The following is a 21,294-nucleotide window of genomic DNA, read 5'->3' on the forward strand; positions in this document are numbered from 1 at the left end:
AAAAAATTTAAAATAATTTGAACGACGGTAACCCATGCCTGCTTACTTCTGAAAGTATGAAACAGTTCTGTGTGGCCGAATCGAAAAAAAAACTTTTTTTGGAAGCTCAAATTTTTATGTTGGTAAAACGTTGAGCTTCACATATACCACAAGAATGTTTATCCAAATAATTTAGGCATCCAGCAACAGGCCTAATGTATATAATTTTATTCAAAAAATTGATTTTTAAAATTAATATATTAAAAAATTACATACAAATTTAAATAAAATATCAAGTTCAAAAATTATAAGTGAATAGTATTTTCAAAGCAACACTTGCAAATGAATAATAAAAAAAATAATGAATTTAAAATGAAAAATTTATAAACGTATGAAAAAACATATACAGTTTTCAATTCAATATACAGTGACTCCGAAAAGTGTTCGTACACTTTAAAATTTTTTAGTAAAATCAAAACAACGCAAAATTGAATTCGAACATGAAGTCCAATATTTTTTCACATCATTCCTGTGTCATTCTAAGTACAACCCAGTAATTTTTTTCAAATTATTGAAGGATCTTCTTTTTGAAATGGGTCAGAAAACAAAGAGACGGAGAAATAACACGCCACAAAAGTCATCGTATACACTCAAATATTTTCGAATAAATTCATGATTAAAATTATCATATGTCGTTTTAATAATATTTCTGCATTATGTTGACCCTTATAAGTCATTTGGCTTTAATTTTTTGTTTATTTATTCCTTAATATTGTGCTTATTACTGTAAAACGGCCGGTATTCGTAAAAAACCGCAAACACCATTCAAAATTTGAATTTTTTTCCCACAGTAGTAGTAAATTGTTTAGTAGTAAGTTACCGCCCTAAAGCCAGAGCTAAGGCAGAAATACTTAAAATACACCGCCAGCTCAGTTATTCCATCCCAGGACTGCAGTTTCATGCTTTTTAGCACTCATCAGCCCGGAATCGGAATCACATGAGCTGGAGGCGAAAAACTTCTTAAGGGAGCAACTTCTTAATATATGCATTCTATAAAATTTGATAAGACTTCTTATTTGCAACTTTTTGTGTTATCCATGCAAGATGCAAATGCATTAAATTTTAAACATATATTTTTAAACTAACAAGATAGACTATATTTTCGAGACATGTTAAACACACCTTTATTAAAAGTTAGCGCCTGGTTGCACCGTCGTTATTTCCATTAATTTTTTCTTTGCTCCGGATACTTATGCTTTACCTCAACCTTGGCGAAAGAAAATATTGAGAATAAGAAAAAAAAAGTACCCAACCTTAAACCTGTTTCTGCTACCGTTTCGCTTCGCCACCAAAGCAAAAGGTCTTCGCAATCACATCGTGTGTGCTCGTCTTTCTCGTTGGATCTTCGGCCCCTGCACTCGAGCAATGCCGAAGTCATGGGGTCCTTATTACTGCACAGGTGTCCGAGGCACAGGTTGTTGCTGGTCACGGTGTTATGCGCGACTTTTCTTTGCTTAGCTTTCGTGAGCTTCGTTGACCGATGGACCCCAAAGAATCTGCATCAACGGAAGCCTAAAAAAGTGAATGACCCCACTTCGCTAAGAAGCGAACAGGTATGTGACTTATACTCGTTTGAGGGTCTCAAAGAAGGTCACAAAAGTAGTTTATTAACGGGAAAGTTAGATAATTATTATTAAGGTTACTATAATTTGCATTGGCCAAGACCGGAAACTTTTTCTGAGAGGGTGTGGGGTGGTACTAGTATAATGTATTTGCCGATTGAATTTTCGCTAGAAACAATTTGGCTATTTTTATATTTCTTAGAGCTTTATATAATTCTTAAGCAGTACATTTATATTTTACTCAAATTAATGTAAAATTTATTATACATAAAAAAATACAAAAAAGCTTTTTTTTTTAACCAAATGAATACTTTTCTAAACATTTTTCGTGATATAATGTAATTATTTAAGAAGTAAACCATTACACCTTAGCAAAGAAAAAAACTTGCGGGAACAACACTTTTTTCTCTTTGGAAAGAGGCTCTTTTTTGTCTCGAAGCATTCGAAGCATAAATGTTCATTTATTGTAAAGAAAGAAAGAAATTAAAAAAAAAAAAAAAAAGAAGCACTGTACACGTGTTTCCAAAAATTAGTCATTTTTTTCAATTATCAGAATTTTTTCCCGACATTTTTCAAATTCGTACATGAATCGTGATGGGTGCTTGAAATCCGGATGTCTAGTAAGCCTTTTTTCCATAGAATCTCAATTATCCGAAACTCTTTTAACCGGAACTTCTTTAACCGAAGTTGGTTTCTTCAAACTTAATTTATTTTTTGATTAGTAAACGATATCACTTTTGGTCATCTGAGGCAACCAGTTCTGCCTCATGAACAGGGCCGATTAACATCTATTTACGCCCCTAGGCCAAACTTAAAGATTACGCCCCATCTCACATATCCGATCTCTATTGAAATCGTATCCCCCCCCTCCCCCAGTTATTCCCAGAGGCTTAGGCCAGTGCCAAGTGAAGATTTCGGGCTCCCATGATTGTTGACAAAATGAGGGATGGATTTCTTTGTTTGTTTTCCTTCGCTGATATTCAAATGGATGGGGGGGGGGGGGTCTCCCGGGAATTTTTAGAAATTGAAGCGTTGGAAATGCAATTTTAGGCCATCTAAGGTGATTTAACGGAAAGTAATGGCATTCGGAATTTTCCTCGGAAAGTTTTCGAAACTGAAATACGTAACCTACGTAACTGTATCTTATGTTTGATGTTACAGAAAGGGATGAATTCGGGGACTTTCTCCTCCCCCCCCCTCCCTCCTCACGTCGCAATTTGTCCTAAAAACAAATCTTATAAGATTTTCAAAAAGATGGAAGTAGGGCTGAAATCAGGGTCACGCCCCAGGAAAGTTTTCAAACTTAAGTTCCTAAAACGAAATTTTAGACTATCTGTTGTGATGTGAAAGTGGGGCGAAATCTTTCTCCTGGAAAAAAATCGAAATAAAAACTGTAAATGTGCATTTGTACTACCTTTAATGCAACTGATAGTGCTGGATGACGGGATAGATTTGGGGACTTTCCAGCGGGGAAAATTTTTGCAATTTTAGATGATCTTCAAAGTGTTTCGAAGAGAGTCGGGGATCGGCAAAAACGCCCTAAAAATAAAAATGTTTAGATAATTTTTGAAAATAATATGGAAACGGGTTCATGGAATTTCCTCTGAAGTTTTTATGAAATTACAGTTATAAAAATGCAATTTTAGTCTACCTTTGGTGAAGTAAAAAGGTGGGGTTTTGCTCAGAAAGCGCCTCCATCCCTTTATTTTGCTTTGGTCGCAATCTTTTTTTATTTTTAAAAATATGTTGTAAAACATCCTGCCCCACTTTTTCTTTTCCAAAAATATTTAACTGTTTTAGTTTTCCCATAATGTAATTTTCAAATTTCTCCCTCAAATTCTTGTCTGTTTGAAGCCGCAGAAAAAAAAACTTTTGTCGCTTTATACTGAAATGATCTTTAGCAGTGATATCTTATGCAATATTTTCCGTTTTATTTAAATTTAAATACAATGGCTCCTGAATTTCTTCATACATTTACGTGTTTCATTCATTTTTACCTTAGGAAGATTTAGAAATGCTGGTGTCTCTTTCTTTACTTTAAAGTTTTCTTCTATTTAAAACGTATTTCGGGGCATCCCATGCATTTTTATCCACTTTTTTTGTGATCTTTGTGATGATGTTTTCACTAAAAATGTTCACAAAAATAATATGTTGAAAGCAAGCCTCGATATCCGAGATTATTATCAAAAAGTATATGTAAAATTGTGTATAGTAAAATATTTATTAGGAACTTGCATGCAATGCATGTGCATGTAGAGAAGTAAAGCAGTCTATGGTGCATATTTTGTGCAAAATAGGTGATATGATTGCCAGAGGAGCCTCAATTAGGGGTCACGGGAGGTCACTGTTACATCCAAACTTTCCTTATTTGGCAAAAAATATCCGACAGTTTGGAAAATTCGAAGACAACATGATAATATTTTTGTTTGTACGGATGTCTACTCAGGGGTGGCAAATAGGGGGTCAAGAGGGGGCGGTCGCACCCCCAATTTTTTTTTTTGAATAGAATGATAGAAAATGGGAGAATTCAATTTATGTAAATCGAGAATCAATGTTCATTAAGAAAAATCTCGCTGGTTCTCAGTAACTATTTGATGAAACTCGACACATTCCCGGACTAGAAAAAGTGTTTTTCGTTATTTGGATGATGACTTAGAAATTCATGAAATATTTTCCGGCCTTTTCAGAACATAGAAAGCTGATAGGGAACCATGGGTTAATTTTAACTAAGAAGATATTTCTTCATATAGGCTAAATATTTCATACTTTTGTTCCCAATATGAGTCTGATAGTATGTCCAATATGAGAATCCAGTGCTAAGTGGTGTGGCTGCAAGGTTTTCACAAGAAAATTCCTTGATATTTTACTTTCACTTTTACGCTCATTTTTTAAGTGTATAATTATTTAATGAGTGTTCATCGCTTTCTTCTGCTAGAAATACGTTTCAGCTGCTCAGTGCATTATATGCTTTCATAGTAACTTCTTAAAAATGCATGTGATTATTGAATTCAAAAAAAAAAAAACAAAACATATCAACAAATACCTTTTATGGGGCTCTATAATTATGCAATCTCGGAGTGACACAAGATGGTCTTCAAGAGTTAAAACCATAAAAACATTTCTCGATAACTTCAAAGCAGCGATTTGACGACTGGAAGAATTATTGCAAAACGATTCTTTCAATGGTGAAATAGCTCATGCCCTTTAGCATGTATGATTTCGTTTGAATTTGTATTCAATTTGTATTGAGGAAAGTTTTTGAAAAATGCTTTACTCTGTCGAAACATCTTCACAATCCGTTACCCTTAATTTTCGGACTATTCAAGCCACAGTTCAATCTGCAATTGATCTGTGCACCATACTACCATAGTGCAATCTACAATTGAAATTGAAAATAGATTTTACATAGAGGTATATTTCAATCAAGCGTGATTCCTCCGAGCCAATTTTTAAAAGACAAAAAAAAAAAAAAGTGACAAAAATCTACATGATGATGTAAAGTCAAACACTGTTTTTTATTTTTTTTTATTTTGTATGAAGTAATAGATTTAGTTTCGAATGAAATTAACACAAGATTTGATGATAATTGTTTTTCTGTATGGCTGGCTCTATATTATCTGGATTGGATTTTGAAAACGAAAAATAAAATGTTTCAATTATGAGTAAAAATTTTAGCATGAGGCAAGAAAAAATTACAAGCAATATACCGACAAGACCAGTTCTCACATCTAGAGACTGCAGATTCGCCCTTGTTATGGACTCATCAGTCTCGAATAGTGAATAACAGAGCTGGAGGCAGATGACATCTCATTGAAGCTGACAGCGCCTTCGAGACTAGATTATTCAATGATGAAAAATTAAGCCCCTCACAAAGTTTGAAGTTTCCTCGGTGATTTTGAAGAGCAAGATATAAAAGGTGTTTTTATACATAACTTTGTTACTTCAACTATTAGTTTAACTATTCCAATCAGCTCAGCTAGTAGAGAAAGATTTTTTTTTTTTTTTGTCTCAGGAGGTTAGAGAATTATTTTCGAAGCACAATGGGCAAAACATTCAAACGAAGTCATACATGCATAAGGGCATGAGCTTTTTCACCATCTTTTCTATTTAGCTGCACTGGCAAAACAGCACGATATTGGCACTGATAGATTAGTAACACGATTCCCCTGAGTTTCCGAATTCCAAAAATCACGCATTGAAACTTTTTCAAAAGGTATAAAAACTTTAGTATCGAGATGTTTTGTATGATAACTTATTAGAAAATGAATAAAAATTTTAATTGTTTCTAAACACTAATTTTTATTCATATTAAACTGATTTTATGACCACTTCCTGTTAGCTAATGTATGTTTGGGACCGCACTATGGTAATACTTACTTAAAAAACTCGACCCCCCAAATGAAATGCTGAAATGCCGCCCCTGTGTCTAACGTCTGATTTCTCTTTTCATTAGATGTTGGTATGCGACGTGCATGCTCGTATTTTGTCATTCGGCAACAAATTTTGTAATTGAACATTTTCTAGGTCATGATTTTTACTAATTTTCCTGTGTGTGACCTCTAATAAGCTTTTTACTTTACAAAACCAGGGGCGAACTAGCCTACCGCCGGTCCAAGGTTCGGTGCGCCCTCGAACCTGTGCGCCTTCAGTTTTTTTTTTTTGTCCTTAAATCTGTGCGACTCCGGGTTTTTTTTTCTTTTGGCGCCCTCGAACCCGTGCGACTTCTTTTTTTTTTTTTGACCCTCGAACCTCGCCTTTTTTGGGAGTCCCGGTTGGTGCTCTCTTGAAGGACTCCGTTCGCCTCTGGTCAAAGCTATATTTTAAAGAAAACATTATTCAAATCAAAGATATTGAAAATTACATGCTTTGATTGAAAAAGGACACCTCGACTCAAGCACCACGCCCCCCCCCATTCCCCCCTCCAATTGCTGTTTTTATACCTTTCTTTTCTAGATACATTTTGCTTCTCCATAACGCGTCGCTTTTTTCCCAGCAAGCTGTTTATTTTTCCCCCCTCTGCAACGTGCGCCCTTTTCGGCATGCGCCCCTAGGGCCAGGGCCTAGGTTGGCCTATTGGGTAATCCGGGCCTGCCTCATGAACCGAAAGCAACACTATAACTTCTCTTTTTTCCTTTTCAAACCCACCAGTCAAGTTTTGTATCACTAAATAACTTAACATTTAAAAATACTGTTAAATTCGAAATGATGGAATGTGAAAATAAACTATTGCTTTAATATTAAAAAAAAAAAACTACAGCTAACGACATTTAATAACATAATACATAATAAAGTTTATTATATCATGTCGAATTAAATTTACGATGCATTTCTGGACTTTTGTGAAATTTATTGAGTGAATTTCTTAGTGTAGTTAAAAACATCCCATGAAATAGTCATTTCGTGAAATACCTAATTCCAGAGTTTGTGAGATCTTCTTACAGTTTTAAGTGCTCTCTTTTATCCGGAATTTTCGACTTCGATTTTCCAGATATGCAGCGTCCAATGATTGTTCACGATCTCTACTCTTCCCTCGTACTATTATAGAATTTTTTCCAAGGTCTCTTAGTATGCGACGAAAAAAAAAAAAGTTACTATTCGTAGTGTGAAAGTTATTTTGACTCTTTCAATGAATAATTTGATTGATGAATTAATGTAAAATCTGTACCTCATAACCAGAAGGACGTAAGTCCAAAAATTGCGATTTTCTGTTTATTTGTGCATTGTGTGCAGAAGTTTATTCCGCATCGAGCCATGTAAAAAAATTCTTAATAATTCTTTAAAAAAATCCTTTTCAATTTTTTACCAATATTAAAAGAGCGTGCGTCCCATCCTTTGCATGGACCAGAAAAAAGTTTTCCTCTCTGCTGTAAAATTATCTTAATGTGACTGCCGTTCCTCTGGCTCTGAGGTACAGAAACCAGAACTAGAGGAAATGTTAAGTTAAAGATAAATATTATATTAGAACAGCGTTTCTTAATTTCTTTCGCAAGTGGAACCCTTTTTAATGCCGACATTTTTCGCGGAGCCTCTAATTTTTTTTTCAACAGTATAATCTGAATGCAACATTTAGAAAATTGTTTATTTAAAATAAAAACGGAAAAACGTTAAAATAATAATTATCGACTTGAAAAAGTAATTAAAAAACGTCCGTTAAGTTTCTGAAACTTTTAAAAACATATTTAAACAAAATGTCAAGGCTTAAATTTTATTGAGACAAGTGCTTACAAATTTTCGCTATTAGAAGATCCACATATTAGATTCTATGCATGTGAAAGTTGAATTCTTATGTCAAGTTCAGCATCAGTTTGGTTGATTTTTCCCCCTTTTAAATACATAAGTTAGAATCCCGTTTCGCACATATACTTAAGTTGCAAGTGGTAAAAGTGAAAAACGGTATATCGTGATAATTGAAAAATATTCATCTTTGAGCTGCTCCAGAAATTCCCTAAACGACCTTATTTTAGGCTTCTGGACAAATCGGATGTCATTTTAATAAAAGTTTAGTGAATTCTAGTATTCATAGTCAAAGGTCATAATGTTGAGAATAAATAGATTTTTAACCCACATTTCATTTTGATATTTTCTCTGCTGTTCATTCGAAAAACGCTGATCAAAAGCTTCACTTAAACCTTATTTTTTAAGGGACTATTTTGAAAGCTTTAGAAGAATAGGGATATAAAAAGCTTCGTGGAACCCTTAAGTGATCTCTATGGAACCCTGGGGTTCCGCGGAACACAATTTAAGAAACGCTGTATTAGAACAACGGGACCCAATGAAGGATTTTAGGCAATGGGGAGCTTGCATGTGGAAGATATAATGTCTTGTTTCACAAACTTGTAAATGTAAAATAAATTACATACAAATGTACCCTTTATTCGACGTTGTGAATGCACAACTCAATTTGTATGTTTTCGTGACACAATGATGCTCCACACACACATTCAATTTCCACACATTGCTTTTAAACAAATGAGCAATAATCGTCAACAATTTTGAAATCAAGATTTTCTGCTTCTGCGACGTGAATTTTGTGAACGTTCCGTTCTGATACCCAGAAATAGTGTCTCTTAACCTTTTTGCTCTTATGGTAAATTTTTCAAACACTGAAAGTTTTTGGAAAACGAAAACTGTGGCTCATTTGTCTGTTTTTGATCACACTTGGGTAGAAAAAAATCGGAAGCTTTAGCCAAACCAACCTACAATCGCTTAGTATTTATCATACATAACATGATTAATACTAAGACTATTGAACTTTTGATTAGAAGATTAAAAAAGAATAATAATGCAACAATTTAAACCAAGGTTCCCCATCATGCCCCCGCGGGCACCATTGCACGCCCTCGTTTTCCGAGGGCCCACGCCGTATGACGCTAATAAAAATATATCAAGAAAAAAAAAAAAAAAGAAGAAGAAGAAGAAAAGAAAGGAAAGGAAGAAAATGCTATGAGAAAGTTTTCAGTTTTAATTATTAGTTACATAAAGTAGAAATGGTTTTTAACATTAATAAAAACATAGAACGAAATACGATCAATCTCTTTTTTCTTATTGTGCCAAATCTTAACTAACCTGATTTCCTACATGCTAGAGTTGTGATAAGATGAAGGCTGAGCTTAAAACTTAACTTTTTGAGAAGTTAAGTAAAAGGAGGAAGGGTTATTGGTCATGTAATTAGTTGAGTTACCTTCCCAGGGGCATTGTGAAAGTGTTTCAATTTAAACTCAAGTCAATATTACCCCTGTTTATCAGTTAATTCTTCAAGAAATCATTCTTCTTTCCTGTAACAAAAATTCAATCATACCTTCTAATTTCATTGCAACGGTCAATGCAGTGACGAAAATCGTATTTACTTTGAGATTCATATATATACTATATACGGGGTGTTTAACCTGCAAGAACTTTATTTTCGCATACATTAGTCCTAGATGTATACTTCCAATTGCAAAAATGTTCAAAATCAGATGCAGAGTTGAGATATTGAAAGTTTGAATTGAAAATAAAAATGAGTCAAAAAATGCAAAATTTAACTTTTTGTATGGGCTCGAGGTACCCCAACTTATGTTTAGGGAAATAATCTCCATTGAAAACTATTACTGACACAAAAAACTTGACATTTGTGCGACCAAAACTTAAGAAGATATTCCATTTCAATGTTTTAAGGGACCATACAGAAGATGAGATTCAAACTTATCGCCCTTTCAGAAGAATGACAGGTTGTCGAAGAAAAAAAACAAAATATTTATATTTTTCGTTGCTGTTCAAAGATAAATGCAAATGTTATGCCATGCTGCGCAAAATACACTACTAAGCCGCAATCAATTTGAAAAACTACGCTGTAGGCACACATATAATTTTAAACCCTTGTTAATGGCTATATTTTCCCCCAAAATGTGTTATTGACAGCGAGTGAAAAGTGGTGTAAGTCACAAAACGTTGCATTTCACATCTCGGTGAATATTGGTCATACTAATTTCAAACTTTTTGTGTTGGAATTACTTTTCAATGGAGATTTTTCCCCTAAATATAAGTTGGGGGATCTGGGGCCCGTATAAAAAGTTACGTTTTGTATTTTTTGACTCATTTTAACTTTTACTTCAAACTTTCAATATCTTAACTCTGCATCTGGTTTTGAACATTTTTGCAATTGGAATCATACATCAAGGACTAATGGTTGCGAAAATAGTGATCTTGCAGGTTAAAACGGAACACCTGTATATATTTTGTACATTAATTTTGCATTGTTTATTAATTACATAACACTGCGAGATTAAAGTTTTAGGAAAATACAAAATAAGTTTTGACTGACCTTTATGTTAATTGATCTCCTGATTTAGAAAATCACCTTCATTTTTTTCCCATCAATCACGTCAGCATTTTTTGTAAAATTGACATCTATTTTTGCTAAAATTCTGCTTCAAAAATAATTCTCTCGACCACTTTTGCATGAAGTATCTCGCAGTAGTATTTCTTTTCATTTAAAAACATATCGAAAAATATATTCCTATTGATTCCCATTGATTCTTCAGCAATCGATTATTTTTTAATAGTTGAAATGAATGAAAATCACCGTTTTCATATTACACGTACCGTCTCTGTTCGAGAGAAAAACTAAATTTTCCCTGCTGTTTAAGCTTTATACGTCAAATTATAGTTCAGTTTCTAGCAGGGGCGGATGCAGACTATATGGATTTGGGAGGGGAACTTTTTTAGCAGTTATGTTTTATGGGGAGGGGGGGGGGGGGTATGAAATTACTCATAAAAAATAACCAGAAAAATGGAGTTTTACAACTTATCCTCTGCATCTTGAGTCTTCTTACAAAAATTTTTTTGGCTTTTACAAATTCTGCAAGTATAATTCTCAGAAAATAATTTAAAAAAACCATTATTTTCATTGTTTTATTTTTATTGTTGTACTTATATTTTATTCCTAAAATTTTTGTCAACTGATAAGGGGGAGTCTGGGGGTTCTCTCCCAGAAAAAAATTTGAAGTTATAGTCCTAAGAACGCAGTTTTAGAATGTCTCCGATATTACGGAGAGGAAAGTTTCGAGTTGCTTCCTGCGAAAATTTTTAGAAATTGAAGTTTTAGAAACTCGGTTATAGGCAATAATTGTTGACGGTAAGTTAAGAAACGGGACTTTTGGGGGCTGCCCCACATCGATTTTTCTTGTAGAGTAGATCTAAATCGATCCCCTCTCCCAGGGGCGTAGCTAAGGGGGGGGTTGGGGACAAAACCCCCCCCCGAAAAGTTAGTCTCAAAAAAAAGAGAAAAAGAAGAGAGAAGAAAAAGAAAGAAAAAAAAGAAGAAAAGGAAAAAATTCCAAGCGATTATATATATATATATATATATATATACATACATACATATATACATACATTTATATATATATATATATATATATATATATATATATATATATATATATATATATATATAAGAAGTAACCCCCCCCCCCCCCGAAAGTCGTGTCTAGCTACGCCACTGCCCTCTCCCCCCAATCTTTCGAAATTGAAGTTCCTAAAACGCATGTACAGACTAACTTTGATGATTTTACGAGCAGTGGGGTTCTGGGGTTCTTCCTAAAAAATGTTTCGAAATTGAAGTCCTAGGAAACGAAGTTTTAAAGCGATATCCAGTAACGAAGGATTTAAATGCTCCTCCCCCCCTTAAATTTTTCGAAATTGTAATTTTTTTTCATTTTTAGATTTCCTACGAGGGCATTTGGGTCCTTGTCCGGAAATTTTTCGTAATTGACGTCTTAAAAACGGGATTGTAGACCATATTTGGTAACGTTAGGGTTTCGGCAATTTTTCAAATTTGAAGCTCCGAAAAAGCAATAGTAAACGATTCTCGATGTTTTTAGAATGCGAGGTGTTAGGTAGTTCTCCTCTGGAATTTTTCCGAAAATCAAGCCTGAAAACGAGTTTCGAGACACTCTTTAAAGGTTTCAGCGGGGGAAAGGGGGCTTCCAAAGCGTAGCAAGCATTATGAAGACTTTCTTATTTTTAAACCGACTAGGGGGAAAAATGGGAGGGGATGTAAATAACTGATCAATAAACCAACACGATTGAAAGTTTTTATTTCAAGGTTCATTTCAAAAGAAATTTAGATTTTTTTCGCGACAATCTTTTTTTCAACTCATTAAAATAACTTCGTTTTTCCAAGGTCCGTTCTATTATTCTCTCTAATTATAAAACATATTTTAAAGAAACATTCTAATCAGCATTCTGGGGTCGGAGGGGGGGGCACAGGGTGACAACTCCCCCACCAAGGGTGCCCATCTCCCTAAGTTCGATGGTACAAATCCCCCCTCCCCCCCAAAAAAAATTCTCATGCCTTTTGCCCTTTTTACATCTTTTTACAAACGAGCTGATGTGTGCATCATATGACTTCCTTTTACTCCAATTTAAAATAATAGTGCCTCGGAGTGAGCAGAAAAACGCTTTAAATACTTTCATTCCAAGTCTGTTGCGAACCGAAGCAAAGAAAACGTTTTATATAGATACATTTTCCCAATATTGGCAGTTTTAATGTGATTCAATGGTTAACTATCTAAATATGGCCAAATTGAATTCAAATTAAAAAAAAGAAAAAGAAAAAAAAAAAAAACCCGCCACATTCGTCGCCAAGTTGGCGACAAAACTTGGCGATATTTTGGAAGTGTTGGTGAAATTATAGCACCGCTTGAGTTTACATTGAAATTAACAATGATTTTACCCCAAAAAGGTGTAAAAGACCCCATTTGGAACATCCGAATGCAACCAAAAGAGAAGGTGCACAACTAGACCCCACTTGAAGTCTATGTACCAAATTTCAATTTTCGAGGACATACCGTTCTTGAGTTATGCGAGATACATACATACATACGCACATACAGACGCCACGAGAAAAATCGTTGTAATTAACTCGGGGATGGTCAAAATTGATTGTTCAAGTGTATACGTTCTTAAGCATGTATCCACACGTGTGGTCGGGTTGAAAAAAAGAATCAATATTCATTCGGGGGCCAGCAAAATGGAAATTAAGGCCGATTTCTGAATGAAACTTCTTTTGCGAATACAATACTTCCTTTTTTGTAAAAGGAAGTAGAAAGGAAGTATTGTATTCGCGAAAAAAATTTCACTCAAAATTCGGCCTTAATTTCCATTTTGCTCACCCCCGAATTAATGTTGAGTTTTTTTTTCAACCCGACCACATGCGGATAAGAATGTAATGTATAGGCACCCGAGATATCATTTTGACATTCCCCGAGTTAATTACAATGACTTTTCTCGTGACGTCCGTATGTACGTATGTATGTATGTATGTGCGTATGTATGTCGCATAACTCAAGAACGGTATGTGCTAGAAAGTTGAAATCTGGTACGTAGACTCCTAGTGAGGTCTAGTTGTGTACCTCTCCTTTTGGTTGCATTCGGGTGTTTTTAAAGGGGTCTTTTGCCCCTATTTGGGGGGAAATCATTACTTATTTTGATGTAAACTCAAGTGGTGTTATAATTTGGCGATACCCTTGGCAATATATCGCCAGTCCCTTGGTCGCCAAGTTTTGTTGCGACAAATTTGGCGATTTTTTTTTTTTTAAATCTGGTTTCCATTTGGCCATTGTTGGTGATATTTAACTATTGAATCATATTAAAATTGCCCATAATGGGGAAATAACTTTAAATTGGTATAAAAGGAAGTCATGTGATGCACACATCAGCTCGTTTTTTTTTTATTTTCAGTCCTTTTTATTTTATTCATTAAAAAAAAATATTTTTAAATCATTTATTTTATTTATTTATTTTAAATTATTTTCATTATTGTTATTAATTTGTTAAAAAAGTTCCTCGCTACACCAATAACACAAACACACACACACTTACACACAAAATAATTAAATAAAATAAAATTTAATTAAAATAAAATAAAAATAAGATGAAATCAATAGTTTAAACTAAAGATAAATCAGCAAATAAACTTGAATAAACAAACTAAAAAAATTAAAAAAGTCACACCCAAAAATCTTAATGGTGCAACTTGCGCCATAATCCCCCCCTGTGGGCACCCCAACCCTCCACCCCCTCTGGTTGTGCCACTGAATAGTGGAAGCTTTAAATTTTATGATCCACTCTACCTCAAATGAATACAAAAGACAGTTTAAACAGGTTTGTGTTCAAAATGACTTATTTTGAAAGATTACTGGAAAACAGATGCAAAAAGCAAGTACAAAAATTTGGGAGACTGGAAATGGCCCTAAAGTGAATAAATTGAACTACTACTGGGAAGCTGTATTGTGCCATATCGATGAACCTTTTACTACGATGAAAAATATTTACTCAGTCCCCGAACTCGAATTTTCATCTTAACTTCTGATAGTCTTATAGCTTAGCATAACTTATAACCCTATGACGGAAATATTTAATTTTTATATTTTTCTATAACTATCTTGACATTCCTGGATTGCCGTATCTTCGATTTTTCAGAACCGGAGCAAAACCTAAATCCCCCACCCTTATCCACCTTCCTTGAAATTTTATACCTAGGTTCAGCTAAAAAACAACAGAAATACTGTAAATTTGCATTCTCCCAGAAGTTGCTACCCGGGTACCTGTGGGGGGGGGGGGGCAACGGGTATTTACTATATACAAAAAATAAGCCAAGTGCTTGCTGCTGCCTAAATTCGGCAGTGCGATTCCTATATTCATACAAGTAGGCACGATTTCATTTACAAAAGCAATTCCTGTTTTTCTGTGTCAAAGCATGTATCAACTACTGAAAATAAAGTGTGTCAACAATTAGATGTTCTCGTTTTAGTTTAGTGTCAACTTCAACCCAGTGTCTTTTTTTTTTAATGTGCATTCATTTTATTAATGTCATTATTTTGTTGCATTATAATAGGGGATTAGTTGGTACAGTTATCAATTATTAAAAGTTTCTCCTAGGATGAATCCTTCAATCTAGGTTAACAAACAGAAAAAAATAATCTTTAAAGTGTCAACTACTGGTGGTTTTACCTTACCCTGTTTTCTGAGCAATTTTTGGTTTACTTGGGATTTTGTGTTTTGAAGAAGGATATTCCCCAGTTCCCCTTTTGGAATCCGCGTTTGCAATTCTCTCCTTGCTTTTCCTTGCGCCTTTTTTCAAAGTTAAGTTCTATAAAACAGGAAAATTTTGCTGTACTCGTTGTAAATATTTGTAGGTACACATGAAATTTGGGGGGTGGGGGGGGGGGGGGTGGAGAAACATTCCCCCAGTTCCCCTCCATGTATTCACCTCTGCTATTGTTTGATCGCTTTTCTTCAAGCTCAAGTTCGATAAAACAGAAGAATTTTGCTGTACTCTCTTCTAAAACGTTTTAGGTACACATAAGATTTTGGGGGAGGGAAACATTTATCCAGTTTTCCTCCGTGGATCTGTTTCCGCTATTGTTTAATTGCTTTTCCTGGAACCTTTCGTCAAGTTCTAAAAAACAGAAAAAAAATTCCTGTACTTTGTTTTCTGAACAATTTTAGAATCACTTAAGATTTTTTTTTTTTTTTTTTTTGAGGGGAGAGGAGAAAATTCCCCAGTTCCTCTCCTTGGATCCGCTTTTGCAGTTCTCTCTTCGCTTTTCCTTGAGCCTTTCTTCAAGTTCAAGTCCTATGAAACAGAAGAATTTTGCTGTACTCTGTTGTGAAAGTTTTTAGGTAATACACGTGAGATTTGGAGAGGAGGGGAACATTCCCCCAGTTCCCCTCTACGGATCCGCCATCCGCCTCTGCTATTGTCTGATCGCTTTTCCTGGAGCATACTTTCAAGTTCAAGTTCTATAAAATAGAATTTTCCTGATTTCTGTTCTAAAATTTTTTAGGTGCGCATGATATTTTGGGGGAAAAGGAACATTCGTCCAGTTCCCCTCCGTGGATCCGCTTCTGTTATTTTGTAATCGCTTTTCCTGGAGCTTTTCTTCAAGTTCAAGTGTATAAAATAGAAGAATTTTCCTGCACTTTGTTGTGAAACTTTTTAGGTATGTATGGGATTGAGGAGGGGGGAGGGATATTCCCCCAGTTCCCCTCCTGGATCTGCATCTGCTGTTGTCTAATTGCTTTTCTTGATGCCCCAGTTCACTTTCTAAAAGACGGAAAATTGTTAATGTACTCCTGTTTTCTGAACAGTTTTAGGCACACTTGGGATTTTTTTTTGAGAGGGAGGGGGACATTTCCACAGTTCTCTCTTCGGATCTGCTTTTGCAATTCTCTCCTCGCTTTTCCTGGCGCCTTTCTTGAAGTTGAAGTTTTAAAAAACGTATGACTTTTTAAAGAATTTTGCTGCATTCTGTTCTGAAATTTTTTAAAGTACACCTGGAAATTTCTCTTTTTTTTTGGGGGGGGGGGGACGTTTCCCCCAGTTTCTTTCCCGTGGATCCGCACCTGGTTTCTAGAAGAAAATCATTAACATACTACTTTAATCTGTTTTTATTCAGGTGTAGCATGCATAAAATGGTCGAATAACCAAGAGGAGCAAATTACATGCATGAAAGCTAGAATCAAATTTTAAGCAACAAAAAAACAAAATATAGTAAAAAAAAAAGTTTCTATTTAAAAGCGTACTGTTTTTACATTGAAACTTCTTTTGACGTTCGTCTTTTATGTTTAATCCCAGTTTCATCTCTCGTTAATATCCAACAGTAGACGTCTAGAATGTCTCTGTCCCCTCTCCCTTGATATTTATGCTTCATATCCTTAATGTCTTGGTGGAATCTTTCACCCTATTCTTCACTCACAGAACATGGTCATTTGCTTTCATGGTAGTTTCAAATACTTGTTCTTCATAAGCTTACGGATTTCAGGACCAAGAATGATTCCCTCTTTCAACTTGTCTTCAGATAAGTCAAAAAACTTTTTCAAAGGTATTTGAAGCAGTCACCATCTTTTGGTATAGGTCTGACAAACTGCTTCATAGTGCCTAGTTTTATTAGTAGTGGCGGTAAAAAAACTCTGGCGCAATTAAGCTTTTTCGAATCACTTTTCTTTCACACATTTCACAGGTGTCACATAAGCCTGGTTCCAGATTTTGTCTTTTCGGCCATCTTTTTTTGACCTAATGTTGAGCCTCTTCGCTGCTGTCCCATTCACAAATGAAGCATGGGTACCTTGTGCATCCGCCTTGCTGATTAAGGAGTATAGAGATAACCTTCAAATCACTCTTTTTAATTGCTTTTATTTGAACATGTTAACACGTTGTCGTATTTTTACTCACAACCGATAAGTAATGCAATGTAGTTATAATTTCATACCAATGCTTTCGAAGTTCATTTGCTTCATACATATATTCATAACTTTTTAAATCCGATAACTCACGAAAAAAAAATCAGTATGTCCCTGAAATTTTTGGGTTCTACAAAAGAAACTCAAACTCCACCCCTGATTCCATTCTTTTTCGGCTGAATTCGCTCTTTTCTGAAGGTAAAATTCTCTTATTCTATGAATTTCGGCTCCCATTATTTATTTTTGGAGAAATGATATCATTCTCCAATAATAAAGTTCGATTTTCTAGAGATATAGTTTTTTTTTCCCACTCATATAGCTCAGTTAAGATTTCTTTGGAGATGATTCCGTTCTTCAATAGCTCAGTTGAGATTTCTTATAATGTAATTTTATTCTAAAATAATTAATTGTTCAATTTTTTCTGCAGCTGAGTTTGAGGTTCTTGGAAAATAATATCCCTCGTAACTTTTACAGCTATTCAGTGAACGGCAATGGGAATCGGAATACCAAAGAAGGGTTCAGCGAGTAAGAGACGTGTGCGAGAAAGACGAAATCGTCGCCATGAGACGTGTTTGGCGAGTTGCAGCCAACAGACGTTTCGGCAAAGAGACACACTGCAAGACGAGGATGTGTCCCATTATCCTAGACGAATCGAAAGTGCTGTTCTTCTGTTTCATTCCTAAAGTAGCCTCTACATTGGTAAAGAGATTTTTCCTCAATATATCCGGAATAAACTTGGAACCATCACTGCAAGACAACGATACAGCGTTGCATTTAATTGCTAACAATCAGCTCAGAAGAATAAGTCCCATGTACTACCCTTCGACGACGATACACAGGTTAGTTCCAATCTTTAATTACTTTACTGGTTCTTGAAAGAGGATTCATTTACATACCGCCATTAATCCTTTAAAGACAGCGTAAAATAACTTCCCATCAAGTTCAAAAAATGTTGGTGTCCATAAGTGTTTTTGACTCTCTTTGATTAGTTAATACTCTTGTAAGGCTGAGGGAAGTTTAATACATTGATGTTGGAATACCGAAAGAATACCCTTTTTTACCCCCGCTCCTCAAAAAGAGGGACAGAGGTAAATTTTAACTAAATATTTTCCATAGCTTCATTCTGGGTCAATCCCATCAATTTATTGGTCATCTAGAAGGAATACCTGTATGCCACGTACATGTACTTTTGTTGACCATGTTCTTGTTGTCATACCAATCTTATCATCCATAGGCAGCTCGTACATGTGTTTTTGAATGCAGTTTATCTTTTTAAACAAAACTTTTCTTTACTTTCTCATCTAAGTTGCATTAGTAGGTTCCTCTGTAAGGATTATTACTCCTAGACCAGCCATTTCAACGCTTTTTGTCCCATCATGAAAGAACTGGGTTGCGATCCTTGGTAAAGCGGATAAGCAATTCATTATCACCCTAGGGCTTGTGTGATAAAGAGACATACATTCACTGCTGAATCTGTCTAGTTATTGGGTGCACTCCTTTGGATATAGAATTTCCTCTACTTTAGGATTCGTTGCCTTCACCAGTCACCAACGCAAGCGTCTTTGTCTTAACAGAGAAATGAAGAAACGTTCTGATTACGTTAAACGCATTTAAAAAAAGTTTGAGTGAGTCTCGGTTTACCATCTGCAGGGAAGAAACCTTTTTTGATGCGGAAATACTTTTGTAAGTCTGAGGGAAGTGTAATACATCATACTGGAATGCGGAAAGAATACTCAACTCCTCCATCCTCGCGCCTCAAAAAAGAAGGGTAGGGCTAAAAGTTGAGCGAAATATTTTCCATAGCTTCATTCCGGGTCAGCGTGATCAATTTATTGGTCGCCTAAAAGGAATACCTGTTGACTACGTACTGTCCACCTTCGACAAGTTGAGCTCCGCTGCCCTACCGATTAAACGATTTCATTTGTTGAAATAGCGGTGGGGAAAAACTACTTGAAGTACTAGCGGATTTAGTTTGCAGTGTTATTGTCCGTTTGGCGAACAACATAATTCAGGTAAGAAGTATCAAGCGGTACAGGATTTTCTAGCCAATAAAAAGATTGCAATGATAGCCCAACTCTGCACTTAACAATTCCTCTTCTTACTGATTGCTCTCCCTTGAAAGAAATGTACTTGCTTAAGGCTATAGCTCAACTTTTCAGAGGTGGACGATACCTGCATTTCTGTTGACCATATTCTTGTTATCATGGCAATACGAACACGCATAGGCAGCTCGTATATACATGTCTTTGTACTTGTTTTCACCTTTTTTTAACCATTCATTTCCTAATGCATTATTCTCTATTGTTCTAAAAATTATCAATGCCCATAAAAAAAAAAAAAAAAAACTAAAAATCATGATTTCGTCAACGAAAACATTTTGGTGCTGCTTTGGCTCAATATAGGCTCAAAAAACGTTTTATTTGATACAACTAGGAGCAGAAAATAAACTCAAACTCGACCAATAGCGACCAAAGTTCCAAAAGTCCTTGAATGTTCATTAAAAAAAAAATCCCTTCTTTTTTCAAATCTCCAGGTATCTCTGTGACTAAATTCTTAGATTCGTCTGTTCATTCATTATAAGATTGCAGTTTAAACTGTCATAAGCCATTCCATTATTATTGGCTGCCTTCATAAAGCAAAAAAGAAAAACCAAAATCCAAGATGAGAAGTTCCGCTATTTTTTTAACGTATGCTAGCTAATGGTGAATAGCGGGAACAGCGCGCAGATTGGATTTTATTGAGTGGATTTAAGAAAAAGTTGCGGGAATCGCGCAATCCCGTGCCCTAGTATGAACATTGGGTCATAGGGATTTCTCGTAACCTAATATCGAGGCATCCATGTCTGGAAACCTGGTTCAAATTCTATTTCTGCCCATGTTTGTATACTTTCATCAACTAAAAGGCATAAAGACAAAAATGTTTACTTAAAATATTGCAACAAATAGTCATGAAAGAACTTTTTTTACAGGTTTTTTAAGATCATCTTCGTCCGTCATCCTTTCGACCGATTGGTGTCAGCTTTCCGAAGCAAAGCAGAACCTCCAAGAGAAGAAGTTCGTTACTTCTATGACAGGTACTGGGATCCTATCATCAAGAAGCTTCGCCCCAATAACACCAACTCACCAATAACCTTCACAGAATTCGTCTGGTACCTCACTCACGTGACAGAAAGAGATTTCGACGAACACTGGGCACCATACTGGAGCAGATGTGATCCTTGCTTGGTGGATTACGACTTCATTGGCAAACTAGAAACTGCTAAACATGATTTTCCATACGCTTTCGATAAAGTGGAGATTCGGTCTGAGGCTGCATGGTGGGACAATGTCCAGACTACATCTCGTTCATTGACACTAAAATATTTTGCTACAGTTCCTCAAGATTACATTAAGAAGTTATATCAGATTTACAGACTGGATTTTGAGCTATTTGGTTATACTGTCGATGAGTTTCTAATCCAGAATAATACAATGGCTGAAAAATGATCAGTTACAAACAAATAAATAAATTACCAAATTTGTGACACGTCGGAGCTTCATTTCGAGATGTAGTAAGTGTTTTGGATTCCGAAGATTCAATTTTGGATACAGCAAGTTTGGTTATGAGTACTATGGAGACTATAGATATCGCTTAAGGAAAGTTCCTCTGAACAAATGAAGTATTCATCATGAGCTCCACAGGTTGTCTACAGAATCTATATTGAATGTCTGTGGTGTTTGCAGAGTCAAAACCCGCAAAGAATGGTGATGGAAAATAAGCGAGTTCAAAAAAGGTGACGAGGAACGTTCGCCTTTTCCAGAAATCCAACAAATATATTTTTCCCAAGAGTAAAAATCAGATCAAGTACAAAAATCAATGAAACACAATTTAATGATTGTCAATTACAAAATAAAATGTAATATAAACAACTCATTAGCTTCATGTTTGATTTTGAAAAGTGAATTTATTTACTTAGTTTTTGAAAGTT

The 21,294-nt window shown here is 35.2% G+C and overlaps 1 protein-coding gene across 1 annotated transcript; it reads left to right on the forward strand.

The window, feature by feature from the left end:
- The first annotated feature begins 1,374 nt into the window (after positions 1-1,374).
- On the forward strand, positions 1,375-21,216 carry LOC129220487 (carbohydrate sulfotransferase 11-like). The gene is made up of 3 exons (XM_054854906.1): positions 1,375-1,592; positions 17,802-18,166; positions 20,296-21,216. The coding sequence occupies exons 1-3, from the start codon at positions 1,416-1,418 to the stop codon at positions 20,810-20,812; spliced, it is 1,059 nt and encodes a 352-aa protein (XP_054710881.1). The 5' UTR covers positions 1,375-1,415; the 3' UTR covers positions 20,813-21,216.
- Positions 21,217-21,294: the final 78 nt, after the last annotated feature.

The sequence above is a fragment of the Uloborus diversus genome, chromosome 4, assembly GCF_026930045.1.
Source record: "Uloborus diversus isolate 005 chromosome 4, Udiv.v.3.1, whole genome shotgun sequence".
Taxonomy (NCBI): Eukaryota; Metazoa; Arthropoda; class Arachnida; order Araneae; family Uloboridae; genus Uloborus; species Uloborus diversus.